General features: G+C 34.6%; 2 protein-coding genes and 1 pseudogene across 7 annotated transcripts; 1 reads left to right on the top strand and 2 right to left on the bottom strand.

The window, feature by feature from the left end:
* Positions 1 to 15: 15 nt before the first annotated feature.
* On the top strand, positions 16 to 7485 carry LOC142539447 (dihydroorotase, mitochondrial). 6 transcript variants are annotated; one of them, XM_075644918.1, is made up of 9 exons: positions 16 to 177; positions 661 to 737; positions 1059 to 1204; positions 1377 to 1558; positions 2402 to 2538; positions 4899 to 5064; positions 5169 to 5285; positions 6150 to 6310; positions 6879 to 7485. In XM_075644918.1, the coding sequence occupies exons 2-9, from the start codon at positions 708 to 710 to the stop codon at positions 7071 to 7073; spliced, it is 1134 nt and encodes a 377-aa protein (XP_075501033.1). In that variant the 5' UTR covers positions 16 to 177; positions 661 to 707; the 3' UTR covers positions 7074 to 7485. The 6 variants fall into 6 exon arrangements, with proteins under 6 accessions (XP_075501033.1, XP_075501036.1, XP_075501030.1 ...); XM_075644916.1 differs by having other exon boundaries at positions 35 to 177; positions 616 to 737; XM_075644919.1 differs by having other exon boundaries at positions 36 to 179; positions 665 to 737.
* Positions 7486 to 10020: 2535 nt separating this feature from the next.
* LOC142538307 (UDP-glucuronate 4-epimerase 3-like) lies at positions 10021 to 12530 on the bottom strand (annotated as a pseudogene).
* A 996-nt stretch (positions 12531 to 13526) lies between these two features.
* Positions 13527 to 17238, bottom strand: LOC142539446 (transketolase, chloroplastic-like). The gene is made up of 7 exons (XM_075644914.1): positions 16722 to 17238; positions 16239 to 16329; positions 16049 to 16154; positions 15692 to 15974; positions 15387 to 15535; positions 15146 to 15299; positions 13527 to 14821 (listed from the first exon to the last, which is right to left on the bottom strand). The coding sequence occupies exons 1-7, from the start codon at positions 17208 to 17210 to the stop codon at positions 13862 to 13864; spliced, it is 2232 nt and encodes a 743-aa protein (XP_075501029.1). The 5' UTR covers positions 17211 to 17238; the 3' UTR covers positions 13527 to 13861.
* Positions 17239 to 21117: the final 3879 nt, after the last annotated feature.

Raw genomic sequence — 21117 nt, 5'->3', positions numbered from 1 at the left:
TTATCATTGATCATATTTTAATTCTCACTGTCTGACTATGCAACCTGCTTTGATCTTTGAAACCATCTCCAAAATTTTCCCATTTATCTTTTCAAGTTGTAAAGCATATTCATTTATATTGTATCTCTCTCTATTGGCAAATTGAAGTTGCGATTTGGGAGTTTCTGTGATTTTCAGGTGTGATAATTTTTTGATATTTCTGAAGGTTTCGTATTCTGTTCGTTTATTTAGTTTTCCGGCAGTATCTTGAATTGTCACTTGCAACTTGTAAATGTGGGTTTTGATTTTCTGTGGTTTGCAATGGCGGGGATTGCTATTTCTATTTGTCTCGCAATCACTCGATGAAATGCCTCAAAAAAGGGTAGATCCTGTTATAGCCATAAAAAAAATATTTATGTGCAAAAGATTCGAAAAATATTGTTGATTTATTAATCTTATTGAGGTTATACCAGCAAGCATCCGTCTGAGATCCGAGCCCCATGAAGGAATCATCCTATCCCTCAGCTAAGAGGAATAGATGGATGATATATTTGGCTCTTGTTTTCTCAATGTAGATAGGACACATTCTTTTTACAGTTAGAGGAATTGGGAATGATATATGTGTTAATCTTTAAGAGCATGGTAACGTCTTCTTGTCCAAATTGTTTGTCCTTTTGGCAGATAGAGGCCTGTGTCATAAAGGATTTTGAAGCTTTTATCTCCGTAGAATGCTGAGGACATCACTTTTTCCTGGCAAAGTATGCACTAAGTTTTGATTTATATGATTCATGTACGCTGTATATTTGTAGCCAAAACTTCTTTGTGATAAACCATTTGGATAGAGATCGAGGGGTTCTCTCGGGGTTGTCTGTTGCATTATTTTCTACTCTTGCGCAGACAAATTTCACGGCGTTGAACTGTTGATATATATTTTTTTGATGGTATTCTTTTAGGATCATATGAAACTCGATAAAATTTCTACCACTGGAAGCTCTCTCGAGCTTCAACTTGTTCCAGTGCTTTCTTCTTGATATTAGGTTTTGAACAATATTTTGTGACTCACATGATCTTCCACCTAGTTATCAACCGTACCAATTGTGAGCAGTAGAGGACAAATCCATCTGAAAGCATCTATGACAAAAATGGAGCTCTCAGTTACACGTCCTGATGATTGGCATCTTCATCTTCGTGATGGCGAACTTCTTGAAGCAGTTGTCTCTCACAGGTGAAATCAACTTAGTCGACTATATTTTTATTATTTTCACTTTATTTTTCTCTTACCTATGTTTTATTGTATGTAATTATTTTCAACTTATATTTTTTCTCTCTTATTTCTGAGTCCATTTCTTTTTTCCAATTAGCTTTACAACTTTTTCTTAACGTTATTATGCACATAGTTCACATCATTTTGGGAGGGCCATAATCATGCCAAACTTGAAACCACCTATCACCACTACAGCCGCAGCTGTGGCCTATCGCTGTTCAATTTTGAAAGCTTTGCCAGCAAATAGTGACTTCACTCCCCTGATGACTCTTTACCTGACTGATACAACTTCTCCAAATGAGATCAAACTAGCGAGTAAGTTCGATACAATAGATATATTTTTTAAAGCACACTCACACAAACATGACCAAACACTCTCATGTTCTAGTAAGGACAAAACAGATAATTTTTTAAACGATTATTGTATAATAAAGTGATCCAACCATCTTTATAGCTATTTTATTTGTTATTTCGATTTGCAAGTCTTTGTTATAAAGGATGGTTAAGTTTAACATGTTTGTGACTTCTTCTTGGCTTGCCATGAATGGAACTAAGGAGAGTTAAAGTGTGAACACTGTCATTTGATTTAAATTATGTTATTTGGTACTGTTAGATTTGGTCTAAGTTTACTAGACTGAACGACAGGTCACCTTACGTTCACAGGGAACAATTAGAAAATGATTAACTTTTTGTTAATGCCAAACATGGGTAACTCCACCTTTAAGCAATCTATGGAAATTTAGTTCCATTGGTGTACCATTATGCTTCTAGGATCTAGAAAGTGAGATACATTCAACGATCAATTCAAAGGCTTTTGTATGATTACCATTTTTGTTGGTGACAACATTTTGTGATAATGTGCTTGGAGCTTAACTAGTACGTTTCATTTCCTTTATTTTTTTGTGAAGACAAACAAGTGCAATAGGGACATTCATATGTGTGGTAAAATATATTCTTAATCTGAATCACAATACAACTCTACACTACATATACGAAACTTGTTTCTATATTACATTCACAATCTAACCTTAATTAGTAGACTAACCATAAGGAATAAATATCAATCAAATATTATGTCACTAATTATGATATTTTCTCTCCTTTTCTACATTTTGTATTTCATTTCAATGCATAATATACAAGCGGCTAATGTTGCAGGAGAGAGTGGGGTGGTAGTTGCAGTGAAGTTGTATCCAGCTGGTGCTACCACAAATTCTCAAGATGGTGTAACAGATCTGTTTGGGAAATGTTTTCCTGTACTCGAAGAAATGGTTCGGCACAATATGCCTTTGCTGGTGAGGCACTCTGTTTTGCAAGAACCGTGCTTAAGTTGTCATGCGATTTAGTTCAGCATTCCGTTTTCACTTTTTTTCTTATTGTTGGAGATCTATTTGATATGAACGTTTTCTTTTCATAGGTTATAGGTATAGCAGTTATCTTTTAGAAGCTAGACTACCCCACCAGTACTGATGATGTAATTTTAATAGTTCTAATGGGAAAACTTTTGAAACTATACTTGCAGTAATTTCCTATCACTTTCACCAACTTCATATGACCACTATAGCTTGTTGTGATCAAGATTGTTGAGTTTCGTTTGTGTAACTAAAGTTTATGCATTCTAAACCAAGTCCTCTAACTGTTTCACCTTGGGCTGAAGTTCTGGGAAAGCGAAAGCCAAACAGCTAAGAAGGTAGAGCCTTCTTGTCCTATAGTACAGAATTAGCAATTTAGGAATGCTAAAAATGAATTAATTGTGGCATATGAAAAGTGCAGATCTCCTTGTTTGCTTTGGGATTGTTTATCTAAGAAATTTAAAACTTGTCCTGCACACTTTATTCGGTGAAATTCGAAGATTATATTCCAATTAAACCTTGTATAATTGCGCTGAAAATGCATATAGCTAAATCCTTGAATCCAAACACGGATGGCCAAAAACACGTTACGTCAAAAGTAGTGAAAATTTGATTTCAAAATCTCTGAATCATGTTGCTCTAAGTCACATAAGTCTCTGACAGACGACCTTTTTTTCGAGCTTATGGCATCCGGACCACCTGTGAAATCTTAATTGCCACAAAATCCCCTATGAAAAATTAATAGACTAATATGTCCTTGAAATTTTTAAACTTTCGCTCACGTGCCCCAAACTCGATTAATTTTTTTTAATTATCAAATGACTTTTATACTCTTAATATAAAATTACAATAAGTTGTCGTTTTCCAAGTCATTCCTGGACAAATACCATTCTGACTTGAGAGAGCAAATGAGGATATTTTTCTCGGAAACCCTAATCGCGAACCAGGATGTAGCGTTGAACAGAAATCGTAATTTGAGGCTAAATATTGATTAGGTAAAACTTTTGTTTCAATTTTTTTAAATAGTATGGATCTATCGATTGATTTCAATGTGTGGTATAGAGGCGGATTTGACTGAGAATTGTTTATGTTGGTGGGATTAAACGTGAGTTTAAGAAGGTGAAATTTGACAGATTTAACTTTACAAATTTATTTTATCTCTTCAACCTCAGTGGTGGTAATAGAGTCAATGTTCAATTTTATTATAAGATTCTTGGGATAGTAATAAAACATGGTCTTGTAAGTATTTCAGAAGATAAAGATGTCGCAGATATGTATCCATATTATAAAGAATCATACTTGGAATTGATCGCATGCAAAGGATCATTCTCAGTAAAAAAGAGTAAAAAAGGGTAATTTGGTTCAATTTTTTTTTTAAAAAAAAGAGAAATATAACAAGAAAATTTTTCAAAATTATGATAAGACGAATCATGCTTAGCATGGGGATTTAAGTTTATTTTCAGAGAAAGCTTGCTCAAAAATATCAGGATCAGGGAAAGATTGCTCAAAACTATCAGGATTAGAGAAAGCATGCTCAATGTTATTAGGATCAATGTCAACAAGTGGAATTTCTCGAGAGTATTCAATATAAGCTACAAGTCCAGAACTTGAAAACTGTTCAACACTTACATTGTTACCTTCCGAATCTTAAATCATATCAGGAATTTGCATTGTCTTCTCAATCCAAATAGTAACTGAGTATGTGTTCTTATAATATGTATACATATCTGCAACATCCTTATGTCCTGAAATGATTATTACCACCACAGAGGCGGTAGAAAGAATATAAATTTGTAAATTAAACCTGTCAAAATTCACCTTCTTAAAATCATGTTTAATCTCACCAACATAAACAATTTTCAGATATGTAGATTTGTATTTGACTTCAAACATGTCTCCATACTATACATCGAAATCGATCGATAAATCTATATTATTTAAAAAATATAAGTTTTACCTAATCGATACTTCGACTCAGATTTCGATTTATGTTCAACACTACATCTTATGGTTCGCGATTAGTGTTTCCGTGAAAAATCTTCTCACTTGCTCTCAAGTCGGGGTGGTGTTTGTGCAAGAATGATCCGGAAAATGACAAATTATTGCTATTTTATATTTAGGGTATAAAAGTCATTCAATAATTAAAAATATTTTCATTAAGTTTGGGGCCTGAGGCAAAGTTCAAGAACATATTACCCTATTAATTTTTCATAGGGGTTTTATGACAGTTAAGATTTTGATTTTCAGAGGGAGTCTGGATGCTATTAGCCTTTTTTTTTATACACACAAAATACTATTTGCAGGTACATGGAGAGGTAACAAGTCCTGACGTTGATGTGTTTGATCGTGAAAAGGTGTTCATTGACACAGTTCTTAGCCCCTTAATTCAAAAACTTCCAAAACTGAAGGTCGTGATGGAGCATATAACCACTTTAGATGCTGTAAAATTTGTCGAGTCTTGTGATGAAGGTGAGTCATGTTCATTTGCAACCTCAAAAAATATTCATAATCTTCGGCAAAAATAGAAGATGACACCTTCCAAGTTATGGTCTAATTTCAGAACTGTGTTTTAGGATTTGTTGCTGCAACTGTCACGCCACAACATCTTGTTCTTAACAGGAATTCCCTTTTTAAAGGAGGATTACAACCTCATAATTACTGCCTTCCTGTACTGAAGAGAGAGATACACAGTATGTTCTGAACCATATATGGGTGAACAGTCATTGTCTTTTGCGTCCCTCTTGTTCATGATGTATTTGCATTCCCTAATGGTTTTCAAAATGCTTATGCTCCTTGATTCGAACAATAAGTAAATCATGTGTAGCCTTATTACTTTCCTTTTTGGTGCGTGCTTATTTCTGTCTAGGCTGCATTATCAGATTTATACTTTGTGATGTGTAATTTTTTTTTTCTTTTCTGTTAACAACCTGATTTGGCCAAATATATCAATTTTTGTTTTGCGCAGCAAATTCAGTTGATTACTTTACCTGCTCTTGTTTGCCAGTTTTTCACAGCTTTTCAAAAGAGCATTTTTATCCTGGAAAACATTTTTAACTTGTTAGTCTTGGAAGAATTGACTTATTTTGTTATTTGATCACAAGAACAAACTCATTCTCTCTTTCAAACAATCGAAGGCTTGTCATCCTAGCGTTTCTTGATGCTTAGATATACATTTTATCCATCATCGTCAAAACATTTTAGAAGACCTTGGATCCACCAATTTGAAGTTGTTGGAAAAATTTATTTTAAAATTTTAAGTTATTTTTAAACCTTTAGTTGAAGAAAGGTAGCTATTTTGAAAAGGCAAGAGCATTTAACATCTTTGCATTGTAAGTTCAAATTTTGCTGTAGCTGCTTTAGGATATGATTTTTAATGGTTCATGATGAAGGTTCAAAATATGAGGATTCTAGTGGTGTATACACATTGGTACATTATAAAATCAGACTATGGTATATATGTGTATATATCTGCTTTAAGTGTTGCTTCCATTCTATGATGCACGATTGTTTTCTAAACTCAACTTTAAGTGCTTAATATTTTATTCCTTTTGTAGGACAGGCAATTGTATCAGCTGTCACCAGTGGCTGTAAAAGATTTTTTCTTGGGACCGATAGCGCGCCACACGAGAAAAGGAAAAAGGAGTGTTCATGTGGATGTGCAGGAATATACAATGCTCCTGTGGCCTTGTCAGTATATGCAAAGGTTTTCGAAGAGGTATATTTTTGTGTTAGTTTCCATTTTTGTCCTATAAGGATTATATACCCAATACATTTGATCGTTTTGAAAGGAATCGTCAACTCTTGACCTTTACTTTTTTTCCCAATTTTATCAAGTTTATCCTTTCCCTCATCACTGGCCAAATGTTAAAAAATCAATTTGCAACTTGGGACTTTGAATGCGGTGGAGATTTGTTCACAATTATGGGATAAATGTTATCTGAAGCACCCAGATTGAATTTGGAAAAGTATCAAGTTTTTTTATTTGGAAATTTGGATGGGCCTAGTTGGGGTTTAGACTCTTCACATTTATATCATGTGACTCAATTCCATCTAAATTAGCATCAATGATCAACCAAGTGACAGTTCCAGGGCAAAATGGATTAAACGTGTTGGCAAGGCAATATTGTTTTGGAACAGAAACTGAAGTACCATAAGTCGAAGACTAAAATCACAACTATCTTGCATCTATGTTCTAGAATAAAAGAAATACTTTGTAATGGAATTTATATTTAGAGTTACTAAGTTGGCTTTAACTAAGTATCACAGAGTGGGTTGTAATGCAGGCTGACGCATTGGACAAGTTAGAAGCATTCACAAGCTTCAACGGGCCAGACTTCTATGGTCTTCCCAGAAACACATCAAAGATTAAATTGATCAAGAAACCATGGAAGGTACCTGAATCATTTTCTTTTGCATGGGGCGACATTGTTCCAATGTTTGCTGGTGAAACACTTGACTGGTCACCATCTCTTGATTGAATCAATTTTCGAGTCATGTTATTTCTATTTTTCATCTCATCTGCTGTGTCGTCAAAATTGTATGGTGCGTTAAACATTTTGCATAAGCCAACTCAAGTTCACCACTGGATCATTGACGAGACGTTCTGTGTTGCGAAGAAATCTTGTTATTAAAACAGAACAGCCTGGTTTTATTTATGGCGGCTTATCCAAATGAGGTATTTGAATGGCTAAATGAATGTTCTCCTCGGAGAACATTCAAGATTTCCCTTAGATACTTGCTGGCATATCACCGAAAAATCGAGGTGTGATACATTATGCTGAAATGATAGAATTTCAGGTGTTTTAGCTGGTGTTTACCTTGATACTGTAACTTTTAGAGATTATGTCGGAATTAAAGAAATAAAGATGAGGTATCTCAGGATTTCCTCTGCGTCTATTCTTTTTTTTTTTTTTTTTTTTGTCGCATCGAAAACGTATATATAACAGGCGAAGGGTTCAAAAATGCCAATAACATAATATTTGAAGTATATACTGAAATTAGAATTTTGTTTTCTTAAAAATAATCTATATAATTTTTTTCAAGGATGGAAATTTTAATTTTCCAAGGTATACAATTATAAATTTAAAATGTTAAATTATATTTACTCTTAAGTTTTTTTAAAAAAATTATATTTTTAATACAATTATTTGATGAGTTATGTTTTCAAAAAGTCAAAATTTTAAACATCTTTATCGTGTTTTATATCAAAAATAGCAACTTAATCCGAATTTATATAGCGAGAAATTAATAATTAATTAAACGAGTAGTCTTCAAAGCACATGCAACTTACTGCTTCTGTGCTGGTCATATTGACAGATGAATCGGGTACTTGGATCAAATTTAAATTTTTTAGAAATAAAAACTATTTATCCAGAATATGCATCGTATGTACTCTATAATATATCATATTCTTCATCAAATAGAAGTTATTTTTAATTAAAAAATATTTTTATCATGTGTCCCTTAATTCTACCTTTTATCTTTCTTTCCCATTTTTGATCTCTAGTTTAATAAATGAGTAGGTATTTTGTGAGACGATTTCGTGGATTTTCATTTGTGAGATGGGTTTTACTGTTCATATTTATAATAAAAAGTAATATTTTTTATGATTAGATATTAATTTCTAAACTCTCTCTTATTTTTAATGACGCCTAACAACGGCTAGCGAACGACTTCTAGTCAGCCTAGATGTTAGTATAACGAACTAACGATTGGCTAACGTTTAGCGAATTTTAAAACTTTGATTGTTAGTCAAACTTATTTATAGAAAGAGTACTTATTTTAATTCTTAAATTCTATGTTTGCCCCTCACATGATCAACGTTGTAGATTTTCTGTATTGATTTACGAAGTTATGAATGGAAAATATAAATACTACAATGAACAGTATATTATTGTATGGAGGTAATAATCGTGTTTCAGTTTAAATCTGGGTTTTTTTTTAAAACTAATTTAAATTTTAAATTTTTTTTCAAAAATAATGTAAGAAAAAAAAAGATTTGCAAATTTACGGCAAACCGTGCTTTGTAAGCACGGACGCTGCACACGTGGAGCAGCGTCCACGCTTGGTACGCTGCTCCACGTGCCTTTTTTTTTTTTTTTTTGGTTTTTTTTGGTCCATTCCTTTTCTTCTATTGGACCGACACTTATCTAGTTGGATTCGTTCTCCTTCCTTCCTCCTCCTACCTCTCATTTTCTCATTCACCTGTTTCTCTTTCCTCCGGGAAAATTTTTTGAGATCGTTGCTGTAGAACAAAATTTAAAAGATCTATATCATATTTCAGAATGGCAGATACTCGAAGTCCAGAAGATCCCAGTGTCCTCTATTTACAAGCGACACATATGTCTTCAAATGTTTCTTCCTCAACCGTTGATGATATTGTCAAAGTGAAGAGGTCAGACAATTTGATTTGGAAGTTATTTACTGATAATTACGTACACAATCGTGTCATTGCATATTTAAATCATATGGGTTTTTATGGAGTTTTAGAATGTGGTTCACAAGTTTATGATAATCATCTGATTACTGCTCTTGTTGAACGTTGGCGACGTGAGACACACACGTTTCATTTTACATGTGGTGAAGCAACAATCACGTTAGAAGATGTTTCGATAATTTGGGGTCTACCAATTGATGGTGAAGCAGTAACAGGGGTAGATGTGTCAAATAAAGTTGAGGAATGGCAACACATATGTTTGGATATGTTGGGATTTTTGCCAGCCTCAAAATATTTGAAAGGTGGTCATCTGTCTATGACTGCACTATATGATCATTGTATGTCTAACCTTGTTACTGATGATACTTCAGAAGTAGATGTTGTGAAATTTACATGTTGTGTAGTGTTAATGATTATTGGAGGAATAATGTTACCTGACTATCAAGGATGGTCTGCTAGACTAATATTTTTGCAACTGCTACGGGATATTGATACCGTGAAGTCGTATAGTTGGGGTAGTGCAGTTTTAGCATTTCTATACCGTGAGTTGTGTAACGCGTCACGTATAGAGCATATTGTCACATTGCATTATAAACTGTAGAGCATCATCATCAACGAGATTGATTTGAATTTCATGCCAGGGTGATCTTTCCATGAATGAATATTTTGTTGACAACTTCAAAGAAAAATTCGCTGGATCGATTCCTAAACCAACTCCAACAAATTAATAGACCGTATTACTCGTATCGGTCGAACAAATGGAATGCTATATTCAATAGATCCATTACCGATAACCACATGACCACCAAAATATAAAAGTATATCGATGTTAGACATTTTGCCGATGAAAATCTGAGAGTAAAATGAAGAGGAAATTGATCAACCATCCGTCGAATATATGATCTATATATTGAAATCGATTTTCATTGTAATAATTGAACCAAGAAATTGCCAATAAAATTGAGAAACAGATACAAAGTTGTATCCATCCAAAGAATGGATTATAAGGTCATTCAGATTTTCTGCATAACAATCATTATAGGAAAACTTGTGTGCTGTGTTATGTGAATCAAATTCCGACAGACATACTAATCCATTCATCAGCAAATTGCACTATCACTCGTGAATTCTAGGAAGATTAAACTACAAAATTATCCTTGAGAGACAAGAATCAATCAGTCCTTAAATGAAGAGCATGAACATGAACCAACCAACGTCCACCCATCGTGAAAAGTTCCTCACAGGGTCAAGAACTTCCTCAGATGACACCATCATGATATGTCGAAATGGATTGGCTGGGAAACAGTTATGGGTATGTTGACAAACAAATAGAAGAATCAAATCGAACAAGGATAATATGATCCTATGGCAGAAATGAACAAAAAAGGTATCACCGTGCACTCTTCTACCCCATACTTTAGTAATATCATCGGGTTAATTTCTTCAACCCTGTTTGAAGGTTTGTCGAAGGGTTATAACCGAGCTCCCTCTGAGCCAAGCTTATGTTAGCATGTGTACATTGCACATCCCCATTCCTTGGTAACTTCAACACCAACCTCTCTGCCTCCACCTTGAGCAATCTCTCCAAAATGGTCACAAGCTCTGTAACAGGCACAGGAGACGTGTTCCCCAAATCGAAAACCTGTAATTGAGCCAGGCCCCCTTTTTGTTGCCACCACTACCAGTACTCTTCTCGGAAGTATCCAATGCAGCCAGACAACCCTTTACAAATCATCTATGTAAGTAAAGTCCCTAGCCACTGTGCCATGGTCAGCAGCCTCAAAGATGAAAATTGACTTCCCCTTTAGAATATCCCTACTAAAAAAAAGTATGCCATATCTGGCTACCCCGAGGTCCATAAACAGTAAAGAACCTCAATCCGGTGAGCGATAGCCCATGTATATGGTTATAAGTATGTGCAATCTCCTCACCGGCCTTCTTGGTCGCAGCATAGAGACTAGCATGCTAATCAAATCTATCCTTCTCTGACAAGGGCACTTTACTATCCAATCCATATACAGAACTACTTGACGCCCACACGATCGCAGGCTGAGGATTGGCACCTCTTGCAAACCTCAAGCAAGCTAACGAGGCCGGCAATGTTGCCATGCACATAGGAGCTGTGATTCTCCATTGCATACCCAACACCGGCCTGCGCTGCCAAATGCATAACATGCGTGAAGGTCACAAGTTCGAAAAGCTTCTTCAACAGGGAAACATCATTGATATCACCCTCCACAATGTACACCCCATTGCGCTCCAATTTAATGTATGAGCAATAACTAAATTTAATTAAGCTATACTATCAAGATAATGTCCGGAAAGATGACTGTTAAATACTAACAGATGAATAATAGCAGACACTAAATCATAACACGAGGGACCATTTTGGTACAAGATAAACAAAACCCCCTAAACTACATGACTAAAATGAGTATACCCTTTTTAAGTATATGTGTATTTTTTTTTGAAGACATATTTTCATGGTTGACATAATTTCCAGCGGAATAATAACAAATTTAAAATACACAAAATAGTTGAGTGATGTATTTTGATGATAGTAACTCGCAAGTAGTTAACTTTCATTAAGTTTGATGTTCTTTGTCTGTTGTATTATATTTTTCTTATTACTCTTGTGATAGTTTTGGAATGTGCAAATTAACAATGTAGGGTGTTGGTTGTTGCGCGTATAAGAGTTTACACAATCAATTTTGTCAAAAAAATTGCCCTGCTTAAAATTTGAAAATATAGTTGATTTTCTACAATGATATCAATACATATAGGTGAGCTTTGAGCAACTGTTATTAGTATTCCTGACTTGGAAATGATATTTTCAATGTTTAGTTTTAAATACATGGTAGAAAGCCAAATCTTATTTAATTACTACAAGTTAGTTGACGAAATAAAAAGAAAGCAGATGCTCCCGTCGATGATGAAGCGATTCGTGTTGGGGATCACAACATAACATTCCATTTCAGATAGTTGTGGTTCATTTTTATCTATTGAAGTGCAGAAACACTCGTCTCTACTGAAGGGATTAAGTGAGTGTTTGAAAGAACTTATTTTAAGTGATGTCAAGCCTTCTAGGTAATGAAATATTTGGAAATTATATATAGAAGGTAGAAAACGCTTAAAATAAGTGTTTGCCAAATAGTGTTTGGTCTAGACCACATTGATGTAAGATGATATTTGTTAGCCAAAGGAATATTAGAGTTTGATTATTTTCGATCAAAAAAATTTCAAAATATATAACGTTTAGAAAGAAATGATGATGTTTAACTCATCTAACACTAAATTTATGTTTGAACGAATATCTTGAGTTCGAGACCTAAATATAAAAATCTCATTTATTTTTTTCTCACATTACTTTTAAAGTTTTGATATGTAATTGATATGTAATGCTCGATAAATAAATAGTGTAAATCGCTTTATATTGTAAAAAAATTTCTGATTTAAACAAGTGTTGGATGCAAAATACTCATCAATTAACATACCCCATCTTATGTGTTTCAGTTTTAAAAAAAAGGTGTGTAAAATATATGGGACTAATCCCGCTGCTTTCTTCATGTTGCTCCAGGAATGAAGACAGCTTCCTGTGTAGTATGGGCAAGTCATGTTCTTTGGATCCCCATTATATGAACTAAGCTCTCGTAAAAATACAAAAGACTCGTATGATATAATGATATTAGAGCGTACTATGACGAAGAAATATGCAGAATTATACGACTCATTCCATGTTGATCATTTACCTCTTGGTGGCTGTTTATATTTTTTTTTCATAAAAAGGAGCAGCTATCAACATTTATGAAGAAGGGTCCAATTCTTGTGTGTGAAACTGAAGCAAATACAATTTTAAATTTTTGGCAAATTGGCAACCTAATAAGTTAAAAAGAAGAAAGTGAAGTCAAAAACTTTAATACGAAATAGGGGTGGGAGTGCTTATCCTCACGTGATAGCCATAAACACTTAACAACCACACAATAGTTGGTGTTGGATTGATAGACCCGACGTTGCGTTCCTCAGAATGGAAGGCCCTCAAAATTTTAGATCAGATTAGGATTGGCCTCGAATGAATCAAGTGGCTTCCATTCACAATCCAATCCCTTTCACTCCAAATTCAAGAGAACAAACGACGACCCTTTTCTCAGCCACTTGACTCCTACCCGTTCACGATGAGTTATATCCGATCAACGGAATCGGGTAAATTATTTTTTTGGTCCATATGTTCGTGTGAGCATATTTCTCACTTATGTATTGTTGGTTATGCTTTGAGAACGGTGTTGTTTTCTCCTCGAGTCCTTGCCTACTTGTACTACTTGTACATATCTTTCGATTTACTATTTTTTTCTGGATAAAAGCATCTGACCCATACAGAGGTTTCCCATTCATGGGTACATTCCTCAGCCAAAATCTTGAGACTTGACGAGGTTATTCGAGAGTTAGCCGAGAGTTAGTTGAAAACCCATCATAAAAAGTAATATACCGACTTGAGAAGTGGAAGAAATACATTCTTATTACCATTTCAACCATGTAAAAATGTAGCATGGAACAGTTTTAATCGATCAAAATACATCGAGTTACAAAATCAAGACAAGGTTTCAATTGCACAGATTGAGAAGAATTCATGTACCTAATAGTTTGCGCAATCCTCTGCCCAAATTCTAAGACAACAGGAATTTTTTAGTTCTTTATTAGGAAATCTCTAGCAGCATATTGCGAACCGGTATCTTGTTCATGAGTTTCAACTTAATTTTACCTACCCAGAATCCAAAAAGCAAGTTTTTTCGAGGAAAACGATTTCCTATCCGACAAAGAATTGAACACAAAAGCCTAGCAGAGTTCTTTAGCAGCAGCTACGACAGCTTCTTCTGTAATGCCAAATTCCTTGTATATTTTGCCTGCAGGCGCGCTAGCTCCAAATCTGTCGATTCCAATAGCCTTCCCTTTAGACCCAACAATCTTTTGCCAGCCAAATGTCGTTCCAGCTTCAATGCTTACTCTAGCAGATACAGAAGCTGGCAAAACACTCTCTTTATAATCGTCGGACTGCTCGTCGAAAAGCTCCCAAGAAACAAAGGAGACAACTCTAACTGTCTTGCCTTCCTTTCTGAGTTCATCAGCCGCCTTCGCTGCAATCTCCAACTCAGAACCGGTTCCGATCAAAATGACATCAGGCTTATTACCAGATGAGTTGTCTGATATTGTATAACCTCCTTTTGTTACACCATCAATGGAGGTTCCAGGAAGGTTGGGCAGCTTTTGTCGAGAAAGAGCAAGAACGGATGGTCTCTTCCTGTTGAGGACTGCTACCTTGTACGACCCAGCTGTCTCGTTGCCATCAGCTGGACGGAGCATTAATATGTTTGGCATTGCCCGGAAACTTGCCAAATGCTCGATAGGCTGATGAGTCGGCCCATCTTCTCCGAGCCCAATTGAGTCGTGGGTCATGACATAGATCACTCCAGCTTCACACAAAGCCGATATTCTCATAGCAGCTCTCATGTAATCAGTGAACACAAAGAACGTTGCGCAATAGGGAATTAAGCCAGGGCAGTGAAGGGCAATTCCGTTGCATATGGCTCCCATACCATGTTCCCGAACACCAAACCTTACATTTCGCTCTTCGGGTGTACTTTTTTGGAAGTCACCAAACATTTTCAGAATGGTCATGTTAGATGAGGCAAGGTCAGCACTGCCGCCAAGAAGACCGGGAAGGACCTTAGCAAGGGCATTAAGGTTTTGCTGTGAGAGATTTCTGGTAGCATCACCAGGGGTCTCGGGAGTGTATGTCTGAATTAAAAAAAATGGTAGAGAAGTCAGAAACATATATGAGGATGTTTGAACTAGGCAAATATTTGACTTGGACAAAAAAATTGACCTCGCCGTTTAACATAAGGATAAAGTTTGATAATTCATTATGTTTTACCCTTTGCCCATTGTTCCATGTTTAGGTTAGAACTATGACAGACTCTTGGAGATTTTTCTGATGAATAATTTGACATCGATATCTAGTATTTTAACAATTGCTCTGTCAAGCTATCTACATATTAATCAGTTTAATGAAATTTCACAACATTTCAACATGATATCATTATAAGGCAAAAATCAACTCACAGGAAGTGCCTTCTCCCAACCAGCTGGTAGTTCACCAGTGATGATGGATTTCAGCTCAGCAGCTTCTTCCGGATATTTCTTCTCGTATTCCGCAAACTTGGCATTCCATTGAGCTTCAATGGCAGCACCATCAGGAACATGTCGGCTCCAGTGTCTGCAAGAAAGAGCATTCACTGCACATTAAAATATTTCAAAGATAACTGTCATCACCTTTAGTCCAATAAAAAACTGGCATCCTTACTTCTTCACATCATCTGGCACGTGGAATGGCTCGTGAGGCCATCCAAGGTTCTTTCTAGTTGCTTCAACTTCCTTGGCACCCAATGCACTTCCGTGCACACTATATGAATTGGCCTTGTTGGGGGATCCAAACCCAATGGTTGTCGTAACCTTCCAAATAATAAACAATATAAAATCAAACACAGTTGTCTATAGAGGCTAGTGCTTGTTTCACTATGCTTGCAGTTAATATGACGAGAAGAAAAGCAGAAGAATTCGATTCCATCTCCTCATCGTTTTCAAATCAACCAAAGGCAAATGTCTGACCTTGATCATGGTCGGCTTGTCTTTTACAGCCTTTGCCTCCTTTATGGCAGCACGAATTTCATCGTATCCTGTGTTACCATTCTTCACCCATATTACATGCCAGCCAAGGGATTCAAAACGGGTTTCAACTGTCTCGGTAAAAGCAATTTCTGTGTCACCATCAATAGAGATGTGGTTGTCGTCATAGAAAGCAATCAGTTTCCCCAGTCCCCAATGCCCAGCAAGAGAGCAAGCTTCATTCGAAATACCCTCCATTTGACAACCATCACCCACAATAACATATCTGTGAAAAAGCCAAAATAAAGTCATACACGACAAAATCAAAATCTAACTTGACAGGAAAGTATTATATCTCACGTGTAGTGGTCAACGATCTCGCTATCAGGTTTGTTATAACGGGCTGCCAGGTGCTTCTCTGCGAGTGCCAAGCCAACAGCATTGGCAATACCTTGACCAAGAGGGCCTAGACAAAAGCAAATGAGGAAATTGACAAATCTTGATTCAACAATACAAGCACATGAATTAAAGTTTTGGGTTAAAATCATACCAGTGGTGACTTCGATACCAGGTGTCTCAAAGTTCTCGGGATGACCTGGTGTTCTGCTGCCCCATTGACGGAAACTCTTCAAATCCTCTTCCTGTCAGCCAAGGATTTATAAGTATCATTAGCTCACCAAAAGTAGTAAGGTACCAAGGAATACTTAAAATCATAGAACTATTTCAACGCAGAAATATTGAAGTCAATTACTTTCATAATTCCCATATTTCAGCTGAAAAACTGATCAAAATTGTTAACATATCCTCCCCCAAAATATCACGAAAACCCAATCTTCGATCAAGATAAAGAAATTCCCAATACTCGAACCAAAACTTTGAGTGAGCAAAAACCAACATCCAAATACAGCACACTCCACTCAGATCTACCAGATTCACAACACTACAATCTTTATTGTAACACGGTGATGCATGAATAAGGACATACTAAAAGTCGACAAGAAAATTAGCAGTACGTTAACATCAAAGCTACAACCTTTACAGCATCGTATCCCGCGAGGTGCAGAAGCGCATACTGAAGCATACATCCATGTCCGGCGGAGAGCACGAAGCGGTCGCGATTAAACCAATAAGGGTTCTTGGGGTTGTACCTCATCACTTCATCGTACAATACATGACCCATCGGAGCACAACCCATGGGAAGACCCGGGTGCCCAGAATTAGCCTTCTCCACTGCATCAATCGCCAAGAAACGGATCGTGTTGACCGATTTGTCAACTAGAGCAGTTTCTGTGGTCTTCTCAAGAGTTTCAACGGCCGCTGAGGCGGTGATTGGAAGGCGGTTGAGGGCGGGTGTCCGGCGGCGGGTGGGGGTGGAGAAGGAGGTGGTGGTGGTGGATTTGAGGCCGGAGAAAGAAGGAAGGGAGATGGAACCGGCGACTGTGGGGGCGGCGGAGCCATGGCGGGGGATGGCGGAGCGGGAGAGTATGGCTTGGGATAGAGTGAGGGAGGATGAAGAAGCCATGGCTCTGATGTGCTCTGGGAGAATTGGTGATGGGGAATATTGGGAGCATTTAAAGAAAATATTCGAGGGAGGCTTTTTTATTTTATTATATAAATAAATAAGTTTCATAATTTAATTATAATTTAATTACATTTGAAATTTGAGTAGGTATCTTGTGAGACGATCTCACGAATCGTTATATCTAAAACGGGTCAACTCTGTCGATATTCACAATAAAAAGTAATGATCTTAGCATAAAAAATAATATTTTTTAGTGGATTACCCAAATAAGAGATCTGTATCACAAAATCCGACCCGTGAGATCGTCTCACACAAATTTTTACCTTGAAATTATTGACATGGGAATTTGAAAAGGTTGAAAAATTCTTAAATTCAAATATATTTATCAAAATAAATATTTTATGACACGATCTCACGTATTTATATCTATAAAAATTAAAATTTATCACGAAAAATAATATTTTTTTACCTAAAAACCCATAAATTCGATCGTAATATAGATCCGTATTATAAAACCGACTCATGATAATATTTACAATGACATTATCACTTCACCGCCAAACACCAAAATATCTTCAATCCAAGTGTTTGCTTGAGAAATGATTTTAAAAGTGCGATAAGCACACATTTTTGGTGAAGTGATGATTTTAAGTAACTCTTGAAAACAGTTAAGAGACATGAACAAGGTTCATTGGTTTGGCCTTGGCCTTATTAGGAGTCATGGAGCTAGGTTAGTCCTCAATTTCCATTTCAATTCGTGGTCTTATAATATTATATACTTTAAAATATTCGGGGGAAGGATACAATTTTTTTTCTAGAAAATAAAATTATATATATTATAAAAAAAATTATGGACCTGAATTTTGATGGTTTGGATAATAAATCATCGTGGAGAATATGTGTTTTTAACATGTCGAAAACATATGGCTACAACTCACGTAAGCTGGTTTGAGACTATATAGATAGTAATTGTATCTAAATTTATCTACATGTGAATAAGGCGAAGAGCCTCCAAAAAAATAAAGGGGGTGTATTCATTCCATACTTTCAAATATTTTTAATGATTTTTTTTAAATGATGGACTTTTGTGGAGTTTATAGATTTTTATTGACTTTTATGCAATCTCATAGAATTGTAAAACAAATTTCATAGACTCTTATAGACTTTTTTTTCAAGATTTTTTTAGACTTTTGTAAATTTTTTCATAGAATTATGTGAATTTTGTAGTTTATAATTGTGATTCATTTTTTATTAATTTTTTTAAAATAATTATTGGACATAGATAACCTTTTCATTTATTATACAAATGAACTATCCAATTTATTGAAATCAAAATTTCAATTCTTTATGTCAATTCAACATATTAATGAATAATATTTTTATAAGTTCATAATAAAATTTTATTAAAAACACTCAAAATAATGAGTAGTCTTTTATAAAAAAAATCTAATCATTACTGACAATTTGATCAACATCGTTCTACATTCCATTGGCTATGATATCCCTTCATGCATTAGCATTTGCTCGTTGTTGTCTTTGAGTATTAAATAATTGATCAAAGTCGTCACCCTCATAAACTTGTGCTGATGAAGACAATTGAACTTCATTATCTAGTTCAATTTGAAATTCATCAAATTGACACTTCTTCCAAAGAAAATTGTGTAATATAGCACATGTCAATACAAGCCCTGTTAGGGGTGGGAAAAAATACCGATTTTCGGTATACCGAGATTATCATAACAAAAAAATATTGAATTTATCGAATTTTAAGTATACCGAAGATTTCGATACGGTACGGTAACAATACCGAATTTTTCGGTACGGTAACAATATCCAATTTGAAAATTTTGGTATATACCGAAATACCGGAAAAATATACAAAAATTTTAAAATATATAATATTTTAAAAAAATAAATTATAATTTTTTTTAAAATGTAAGGTTTTTTTGATTCGGTATACCGAAAATTTTGGTATAGTATCGGTATGAATTTGCTTATACTATAATTTAATATATAGATTAACTAAAATTAAAGAAAATAATTAAAAATAAAATGTTATATAATAATTAATAAAAAAATTAAATTTTAATTATGTTTTTAAAAAGTACAAATAAAAAGAAAAATAAATAGATGAGAAAAGAATGAAAGTTTGTATTGAATTTGAGAGATTTCTCAATTAAATGTACATCCAAATCTTTAGGTTGAATCAAAGACTTTTGTTGACATTTTATTGTTGTACTTTATGCTATAATTCTTGTACTTAATAGAATTCCATAGAGTCATTAAAAGTTTATTGACATTTTGAATACATATAGACTTTTGTAGAGTTTTTAAAAGTCAAGTTTGAATACCACATAACTTTTTAAAATTCTACAAAAGTTTACATTGAATACCACTAAACTTTTATGGAGTATATAAAAGTCTAGTTTGAATACCTCTAGACTTTTAAACTCCATAAAAGTCATTAAAAGTCTATAACCAATACACCCCTAAAAGAGTAGGTATGTTGTGAGACGATCTCACGAATCTTTATCTGTGAGACGGGTCAACCCTACCGATATTCTTAGCATAAAAAGTAATACTTTTTCATGGATGACCCAAATAAGATATCATTCTCAAAAAATACGACCCGTGAGATCGTGTCACACGGATTTTTACCAAAAACAAAAGCGTGATGGGAGTAATGATTTTTACTTGCTTTTGAAGTCAGACAAAATGATCGATTGGAAACCCTCGGCTTTATTTGTTTCCATATTAAATAAATGTATAAATTTATTCATATTGTAAAAAAAAAAATCAGAGTTTTACGACTTTTATTATGTCGTTATTGTTATTACACTTATTTGATATTTGCTTCTAGATGGGTCTGCGTCAAAAATTCAATGGTACGAACTGGTCAAAATAAAGCCATTATTCTTGAAATTTCAATTGCCTAAATCATTTATTAAAAAAAAATTGTATAGAATTTCCATGAAGAAAGTACTCTAGAAGTTCAAAAAATCAAAGATGTATGGGGATAGTCTGCATATTTTCAAACAAATTGAATATAACTTGATTATAACATTAAAAGAGATGCTGCGAAATCGAATGTTTTTTCAGTTTATATAAAAAATTATTGATCATAATGATTCGATTCAAATATCTTAAAATATATAATAAGGAGTATGTCTATTGTGAAACGGTCTCACGAATCTTTATCTGTGAGACGGGTCAATCCTACCGATATTCATAATAAAAAATAATACTCTTAGCACTAAAAGTAATACTTTTTCATGGATGACCCAAATAAGATATATGTCTCACAAAATACGACTCATGAGATCGTCTCAGACAAGTTTTTGTCTACAATAAATCCAAACAACTGTTATTTCATCAGTGATTTGTTTCTCAATAATTATAATATTTACAAATAATGAGAATGGAATATATAATCTTGACTTTGATATTAATTAAAGCGTAAAACAAATCAAATAAATGCAATCCATTTTAAAGAATAATCTAATTATATACTTCAATGGCATCCAGAAAGTATCATGGAATATTCAAACCCTCCCTTTGACAAGTGAGACTGTAGCATTAGTTGAAATTGGATACACTGTTTAATTACCTATTCCAAAAGATTATATCTGTGTTTGGATGGATGGATGGATGGATTTGGATCTGTGGGAATATTTTAAATCAAAACATTTGAATATGTTGATTTGGAATGACTGAGGGTCGATAAGTAGATTTAAATATGAAGCATGAAAAAACATTTGATTAACATAAGAGATTTCAAATCATTCGTTTTAATTATAAACAACATAGATACTATGTATCTGAGTTGTGGTTTTGAAATCAAATCCTTCCGTCCAAACGTATAAATTTTGACGGCTGTAAAACTGGCCGAAGAACACAAAGTGTACAC

The sequence above is a fragment of the Primulina tabacum genome, chromosome 3, assembly GCF_025594145.1.
Source record: "Primulina tabacum isolate GXHZ01 chromosome 3, ASM2559414v2, whole genome shotgun sequence".
NCBI classification, from domain to species: Eukaryota; Viridiplantae; Streptophyta; class Magnoliopsida; order Lamiales; family Gesneriaceae; genus Primulina; species Primulina tabacum.
This window is presented reverse-complemented; position numbering and strand designations above follow the sequence as displayed.

Bases quoted from the DNA above. Each gene is read 5' to 3' on its own strand.
- LOC142539446 (XM_075644914.1), bottom strand. From the start codon at position 17,210: ATGGCTTCTTCATCCTCCCTCACTCTATCCCAAGCCATACTCTCCCGC. The intron at 16,330-16,721 runs GTTGTAGCTTTG...CTTGGCTGACAG, and splicing joins CGGGATACGATGCTGTAAAG to GAAGAGGATTTGAAGAGTTT. The intron at 15,536-15,691 runs GTCAGACATTTG...ATTATTTGGAAG, and splicing joins ACAAGCCGACCATGATCAAG to GTTACGACAACCATTGGGTT.
- LOC142539447 (XM_075644918.1), top strand. From the start codon at position 708: ATGCTGAGGACATCACTTTTTCCTGGCAAA. The intron at 1,205-1,376 runs GTGAAATCAACT...TTATGCACATAG, and splicing joins GAAGCAGTTGTCTCTCACAG to TTCACATCATTTTGGGAGGG. The intron at 2,539-4,898 runs GTGAGGCACTCT...TACTATTTGCAG, and splicing joins GGCACAATATGCCTTTGCTG to GTACATGGAGAGGTAACAAG.